The sequence below is a fragment of the Oenanthe melanoleuca genome, chromosome 14 (genome assembly GCF_029582105.1).
Source record: "Oenanthe melanoleuca isolate GR-GAL-2019-014 chromosome 14, OMel1.0, whole genome shotgun sequence".
In the NCBI taxonomy this organism is placed as follows: Eukaryota; Metazoa; Chordata; class Aves; order Passeriformes; family Muscicapidae; genus Oenanthe; species Oenanthe melanoleuca.
Window position 1 is genome coordinate 10,392,468 of NC_079348.1, and position 8,288 is coordinate 10,400,755.

At 41.1% G+C, this 8,288-nt stretch overlaps 1 protein-coding gene across 1 annotated transcript in view; it reads left to right on the top strand.

Annotated features, from left to right (window-relative positions):
• GRIN2A (glutamate ionotropic receptor NMDA type subunit 2A) overlaps window positions 1-8,288 on the top strand; it is a 159,553-nt gene that overhangs the window by 137,686 nt on the left and 13,579 nt on the right. Inside the window, exon 13 of the mRNA XM_056503122.1 lies at window positions 7,971-8,209. Within this exon, the coding sequence (XP_056359097.1) occupies window positions 7,971-8,209 (239 nt within the window). The remainder of the gene's footprint in view (window positions 1-7,970; window positions 8,210-8,288) is intronic.

Here is an 8,288-nt window from a genome sequence, read left to right on the forward strand (position 1 = left end):
TTTATATGAATAACATGTTAATAGGAGGAAAAACCTTTTTAGATTATATTCTATACTTGGATAAGACCAAGTAATTTGTGTAAAAGTATATCTGATTGCTCATACAAAAAGTCATGATCTCATATCTTTTTTACATTTACCCAGCACTGAAATGGCCTTTTGAAATGTATTTTAGAGCTTCTAATATTCTCTGCACATGTCTTTCTCCTGTGATTTTTCTCATTTTATTTTTACTTTCTGCATCTATATCATTCTCATATCTAAGCCAGTTCACTTACATATTGAAAGGAATACTTGGTGCAGTGGATGGGAACCTCTTCCCCCTTCCTTGCTGATGTAAAACATCCAACTGAAGGATTAATTGCTTGTTCCTGCAGGAGCATCATTCCATACTCCTCAAAGCATGATGTTTCTGCATTAAAGCCAATGACTTTGAACCCTCTTTTTAATCTTGTTGGCACTGGAAAAAAAAGTTAAGTAAATACAGAGGGATGTAGGCTCGCATTAGGGATAACTTCAATCTCTGACTGGGTAGTTTATCTGTATGTTTCTACATGAATAGTGTTCCCATCCTGAGAATAGTTCTGCTGGGTCGACCAATTATCAATCTCACTGTGAGAACAGCTCTGAAGTCTCAGTGTAAGGAGGCAGGCTACAAGATGCCAGATTTGTAACTCTTAACAAAGAGGAAAAGAGACAGAGGAAAGAATGATGGGAATGAGTTGCTGAGGAGTTTAAAGAATAGCTTCTTAATTGTCTGAAAAGTATAATTATGCTCAAAAGGTTTCATCCCTTGGTCTGTTCAAGTTCACTTACATTCACTCATGGGAAGCTGAGATGAATAAGCAGTTGTTAGTATAAGATTAATTGCTTTGGAACTCTGCATCTTTTTAACAGAAAGAGTTAGGAGTTGCTTTTTCTTGTATAAGGGATATGAGTGAAGTGCATTGCTGGTGAATTTCTGGCTTTGTTCTTTTTGCTATCTGTACAGCACATCTCATTATCTGCAGAAGCTTTGAGCTGATGATTAGCATCTGCAGCTTTGTTGAAGATAGTTGATCATTGGGATGATTCTCTAAATCCCAGTGGTGATTGTGCTGCTTATTTTGTCCTGCTGTGGTTACAAGATGAAACTTCCATTGTTTTTTAACAGAGAAATAAAAATATTTTTACTGAGACACAGAATATCAATTTTCTGTTGAGAAAAAGAAGCACCCAGGAGTTCAGAAGCAACTAAAATGATACGGCTGCTAAGAAACAGCTCCATCATTTTGTTTGGATCTTCCGCCCACAGGCACAGGAATGTGTCAGAACAGAAGTGCCGAGCGCTGAGGAATCGCATGATGAGCGCTTTGATGTCTGTGCTGAACCCCTGGGAGCAGCTGGGCAGGCTGATGTCCCCAGCACAGGGGTCTGGCAGCTGTCACTGGGCAGGCTGATGTCCCCAGCACAGGGGTCTGGCAGCTGTCACTGGGGCTCAGCACAGCCACAGCGTCCGGCAGCGCTGGGGACGGCGCCCGTGCTCCTCCAGCTCCCACAGCTGAACTTTGGGCAGCTCTGCAGCCCCACGTGTTGCTGATACTCCTCTGGCTTGGGCCATTTAAAGAGTGGTCCTTTTTCTAAAAGTATCCTGCAAAATCATTTGGGAGGCGTTGCTTCTGAAACCTGTAGCACTATGTCTTTGGGATTTGGTGTAGAACCACTGGAGCATAGAAAGTGAGGAGAATTCAGCTTTCTCTCTTTTTCTTTCAGTCTTTCTCCCATCTCTCTTTTTTCTTCTTCTTCTTCTTTTTTTTTTTTTTTTTTTTTTTTTTATTGTGAGAAGACGAAATTATTGAACTACAAATGACAAAGCTGCTTCAGAATTAAGAGAGTAAGAGGAGTTCTGAGTGTGAACGGGATGGAGAGAAAGACAGCAAGGAGTCTTTAGCTGTGAGGGATTCAGCAGAAGAGAGGGTTTAAACACTCATGGCAGCAGAAATGGTTGGATACAAGGATCAGAAAGCAATTGAGTAAAGAGAACAGTTTTGGGGAGGATTGGAGAATACCAGCCAGCTGGCCAGGTTATGCATGTGCTTGTCTGAGGTATTTGTAATGTATTGTACTACCTGCAGATTAAGAGCTCAGTTCTAAAGACAGTGTGGGAAGAGATCTCCAGGAAGAGGGAAGATGGTGTAGCTGCATTAAGCCCTTAACCCTTGAAGCTGGAAACTTTGAAGCAATTAGAGAATCAGAGACATAAAGAAGAGAACTGGTTCTGGTCTGAGTTTCCACAGAGTCTTTTATCCCTTCCTAATAACTTTCAGTTGTGGTTAATCTTCATGTGCTTTTAGGGCAGCTTAGTACACTAAGAATTGTTTTCCTGGGTGGATAATTGCTTCCCAGTCCTTACAGATAATAGGTAACTGTGGAAATGAGATTTGCCCCCTTACATCTGGAAGGGGAAAGCTCTTTGCTATTTTTTTTTTTCATATTTTAGCATAAGCCTTCCAAATCACTGTCTAGATTCTAAGGAAGTGTAGCAGTGTGACTCACACGGGCTGTTAAAGCCCAAGAAGGAAATACGTATGTGATTATAAGGACATATTTTCAGTGTGTGCTGCTCAGGCAGAATACACCCACAATCACAGTGATTTTCTGTTTATATATTTAGTGTCCTCCTTAAGCAGTGGGTGGAACAAATGTGACTGAAGAGTGTGAGTGTATAAGTGGAGGGCGTTTGTGTAGCTGAACAAGAGTTAGAGGGATTGTAATATTGAAAGTTGTGCTTAGCAGTTCTGTTAATTCATCCTTAACTAATGGGGACATGCAGAGTGGAGTCATTAGCTCACAGTAAGTTTATTGCTGTCAGTCATCTGTGCTCCTCTTGCTATTTTTACAGGCGGAAATAACTCAGAAAATAAGAGTAAGAAAGATTGTTTTGGGGGATCCAGGCTGAATTTGAAAAGTTGCTGTGCTTTTATATAATCTCATCTGTGAAACATTCTGTATGGATCATATAACTGGGTCAAATTGGAATTGATGAGTTTATTGAACCAAATGCACATCAACCCATTTGGCTGCTGACCCCGCTATTCAGGGAGGGAAACATTTTAGAGTTTTATTTTATTTTAGAGTCCCCAAGTGGTGGGGTGCTATCCTCCTCATCTGCCACTTAGGGGGAGTCCTACCAGAGTAAACACAGAACAGTCTGTCCCTAAATTTGAAAATTTTGTCCAGCCTGAATAATGAGATGATTCTGTCAGTGCCGCCAGGGTCTTTTGAAGATGCTGCCCTAATCAGACCAGTGTGAGTGTACATTTTCTACCCTCCTGTTCACCATCTCTACTCAGTGCAGGCCAGTTTGCTGTGCTGCCTGCTCAGGCTGAGCCTCAGGGCAGTGCTTTGCACAGAGCCCCTGTCACTGCCACCAGGAGCCAGCTCCTTTGGCACCTTCTGCTGTGACACATGTGCTGAGATCTCCTGCCAGTGACCTGCTCCTGGCCCGTGCCTTATGCAAGTCCCAGGGAATGCTGACTCCAGAGGTCTGCTGCACTTAACAGCAAAGCAACAAGGGTGCTGGGCTGCAGCTCTGCTTCCCCACTGGGATATCCTTTCCTCCTTTGGTCCAGGATGTGCAGACTGCACCCAGCAGGGATGGTTGCAATGCATGACAAAACACAATATATGGGAGAATTAATTTTCCCAGACAGCTCTCAGTGGTGCTAGGCAATGTGTTTGGAGTCAAGGGTGGGTGACTGCCTGTGCAGCTGCAGCTGCTGATACAGCTGCTGAAGGCTCTGGCAGTTTGGTGCAGGTGTACCCAGCACTGGGGGTTCCAGTGCTCAGGTGGCTGCAGGTTCCTCTGTGCCACGGAACAAAAATAATCTGGGGAGAGCAGTAACCCCCTAAAAGAGTCCCAGAGAACTGACACATCTCAGGAGACAGTGACACAGACTGCAAAAGGGCAGTGTCAGCTGGGCAGTCAGGGAGAGGTGGCAAAGCCTGCTAAGGACCCTGAAAAGGAAACGTGTGTAATTCTGCCCTTTAGACTGTATTGTTTCTGTGTCTGGCTAATTAAATTTTTATTGTGACAAAATTGTTTGGGGGACACAGTGGGCAGTTTATCAGTGCTTCCCAGGATGATAACATGTGAAATAGGCCAGAGGAGTTTATGTAGAAAGAAAGGCCCTTGTGGGATATTCAGGCCAAATGGCAAACTGGCACGTTTCCGTGCAAATAGCAGCCAGAGCAGAGAGCTCCACAGCACAGGGACAAACCCAGGAGGAGCAGAAAGGGATCAGAGCAGTTTGCACTGTAACCTAAACCCATTGTAAATAGTGCTGAATTACCAGTGAGAAAGCTGGAATGTTGCAATTTATTGGAATGTGTTTTGAATGAATACTGCAGACACTCAACATTGCTTTAACTAGGGATTTTTAAAGCACTTATTTATGCTCATTCTTACACTATAAATGAAGCAGATCTTTTATAATATGGTGCTATTGAATTTTTGAATATCTCTTAGTACAGGAATCATGTAGCCATTTGTGAGTTTTTCAGGTTAAATAGATTGTGGATGTGTTAAACAAAAAATAATCACTGTATTTTTTTTTTTTGTCAAAAGCACTGTGACTTCATTTTCTGGTCCTGTGCTAGTGTCATGATGTACTTTGCTGCTGGGATCTGCAGCTATTCATTTACACATTAATCTAGTCCACACATGAATGAAGGTAGGAAATTATTGTGGCATTACTTTCTTTTAGTAAGTGCCTGAAGTGAAAACAAAACCCCTTAAAATAAGTCTGATTAATATTTATGAGTAAGTTGAGACCCCCCCATTGGATGCAGGCTTGAACTCCATTAACACAGAGTTCAGTGAGGCCTGGCATTTACGGATATTGAGGTTGCTGACTTAGATTTCCAAGGTCTGTTTTATGAAATATTTGGAGCTCCCACTTGCTAATGAGTATTATGCACACACAGGGATGACTGAACTCACCAGTGCCTGGTAATCTCAAATTGCTGACCTGTCAATTGCCAAGTGTAATATATTGCTATAGGTGTCATCACCCTACACATTCAGCTCACAAGTCAGACCACCCAAAAGAATTTGAAAACAAAATTCCTCCAGATGGACCTTATTCTTTTAAATTAATTCATTTTATGAACCAAATTGTAACTAGCCTCAAAGTTCAATGTTTTGAATTCAAACTCCAGGCCAAGTTTGGAAGTGACAGATTTTAATAAGGAATGATTTGACACCATAGATAAAAAAGTTTCTCATGCCTGAGGATTTTGTAATAAAAATATTATGGCTTCTGTGAATATCTCGTTTAAAGTGTAATGGGCAGGAAAAGCAGTAAGATTGGGCATTTTTGCCATTTTGTAGGGTCAGCTATGCTGAAGTTATTACAGTTAAATTATTACCAGTTTTGTCTGTGTTTCTGTGTTTCTGCACACACAGATAAATATATATGCACATGTATAAAAAATATACTAGAAATGGCAACTGTTTTACATGGAGAGACCAGAATTATCAGCCTAATATATCTATTCCCAGATAGCATCATTCCATAGATATGACAATCCCATGATTCACAGTGCTTTGCTATCTATAAAAATGTGGATTCCTTTTGGGCATAAATTATCAGTGATTGCTGTAATTATCAGATATTATGGAGGGATATTGCAATAGCAGGATCTGCAAAGCTCTGGGATGCTTTGTTCTTCTTTATTTGCCAGGGCACTGTCATTTATCTTGACTCAAAACAAGCTTATTTAATTTCTGTCGGGATGTTTTTGAAAAGGTTGCTGGATTATCAATAGTTACTTTAGATGTACATGCCAAAGGGAAAGAAACACAGAGGAAACAGTAATAAAAAAGAGGTTTAAATTCCTTCGTGAATTTTGTTATGAAAAGCGAAAGGGCACAGCAGTCAAATCAAATTGATGCCTGACAATCATGGGAGATGTGAATTTTCCTGTGGGAAGTAATGAGATCTGATTGGCAGAGCTTCAGCTGCTAATGCACAGACCAGAGATATTGCTCTCTCTTTGGACTTGGGTTCTTTTCTCTTCTTAAAGCCTCTGTGAGTTTTATTCATAGACCAAGGGGAGGACTTGAAAGAGAGATGAGGGAAACAGTCCACTGAGGTTTAGCAGAACAAAAGAAATCCAAATGTTCTAAGATATGGAAATGCAATAATGAACCCCAATTCTCTATGTGTGCAATATCTATACTGTTACATTTAATAATTTATTGTCCCAATGTCCTGGATTAGAAGATTTTTAAAGATTCATTAGGATTGACTTTCTTCTTTGGGACGCTCTTAGGTATTTTGAAGATTGAGCACTATAATTTGGGAGGAGACACGTTGCCTTTTGCTGATGCAGAGTTTCAATTCGTGCTTCAAGCACAAAATTAAACTCTGAATTAGCTAGGGACCGAATAATCCCTCTTACAAATTTGTGAAATGCCTTTGCAAAAGTGCATCAGAACTTGTCCTTTCTACTTCAGCTTTTCATTCACATTCTCTGAGAAGCAATTTCTCCATCACCATCTTGTGTTCCATTTCCAATTGGAACTCACATCCAAATTATCTGTGGGCTGCAGCTTTCCTGGTGCCCTGGCACTCTATCCTGCAAAATGCTTTTGCACAGCAGGTCATTGATCTTCTAGTCTAGCTTGAAGGTAGCTGAAATGTCAATACAGTTTCTAGCCATTTTTTTCTGTTCTTTTTTCCAGTACTGTATGAATTATAATACTGAAAATGTATTTCCTAATCACTGGCTAAGGATTAGGGATTTGTACCATGGAAATTATTCCTCCATATTGAAGCCATATCTTAAATTGAAAAACACACCAAGGCAACTAATACTGTCCTTTTTGGCCCTCTACATTGCCTGCTGTATTTTCTAGAAGCAATGAATTTTATGACATTAAAAATCATAATAAAATTACTCAGCTGACTGTATCCCAAGAGATTGAAAAGGCCTGTATGCCCATGCAGTCATTCACTAAGAACAACACTAAATGTTTGAAAAATAGTAAATCATGCAAAATAAAATAAAAAAAAATTGTTGGCAGGAACAATTGCAGTTTCTTGCCCACCTCTGTCCATGCTGGCAGGAGCAACCACTGCTAGGTGACAGTGTCCTTCATCTGAGGCCAAATCTCATCTGTGAAATATGTATTCAAAGTTAAGAATACACAAGAGAGGGAGGAGTGGATTTGCTTCATTAGCTTTAAGTAAATGAAGAGTTTTAATGGCAGTAAGGATGTGGCACAGCCAGAACCAGAAATGCTCCATTTCAGGCTGTTTGTGCTTCTGTTCTGCCCAGGAAGCTGGAATGGCAGCAGCAGAAGGGAATAGATACCAGAGATGAATGCAGAGACTAGATGTGTCAGGAGAGCTCCAATAACAACACCACAGCTCATTTGAAAAGAAGAAATCAGGTTATCACGGATCAGGTGGAAAAGAACAAACTTCTCATGGCACATTCTAAAAGAATTTGTGAAATTTGTCTTGTGATATTAAAGGAAAGGGCCAAAGGAGGGGGTCAGAGTGGATCAGGGAGGTGCAAGTGTAGGGTAGTGGGGAAGAGGGGCATGAAAGGGTCTGGTTGAGTGTCAGGGTGCTTCTCTGATGAGCTGTCTCTCTGATCACTGCAGCCTGTCCCAGCTCTTTACTAACTCCTTCCACTCTCTATAACAAGTGCTAATAGTTACAGCAGGCAGAAGAAAGTTCTATCTAAACCACAGATCCTGGTTTCTAGAGCACCCAGCTTCCCACGTAATTTATGAAATCTGAGGACATCTGAAACTAGGGTGCTGTGAGTTGAAATCTGCTATATTTGCAACTGCTGGTCTGCAGTGCTCCACGAATGAAGCATTAAATAGTGCTGTATTTTTAAACTTGCAAAGACTTTCAAATACTGTGAGCAGTGATTTTTGCATTTTAACTGGTTTGACTCCTTGCTCTCCCTAGGGGAAATGGAAGAGTTAGAAACCCTGTGGCTGACTGGTATTTGTCACAACGAGAAGAATGAAGTCATGAGCAGCCAGCTGGACATCGACAACATGGCAGGAGTGTTTTATATGCTTGCAGCAGCCATGGCACTCAGCTTAATAACTTTTGTCTGGGAGCACTTATTTTACTGGAAACTGAGATTCTGCTTCACTGGAGTCTGCTCAGATAGGCCAGGATTGCTGTTCTCAATCAGCAGGGTCAGTACTGCTTTCATTTTTCCCCTTTAGGCAGCAGAAAGAATAAACACTGCCTCCCTAAAGCACTCAAGTCCTTTTA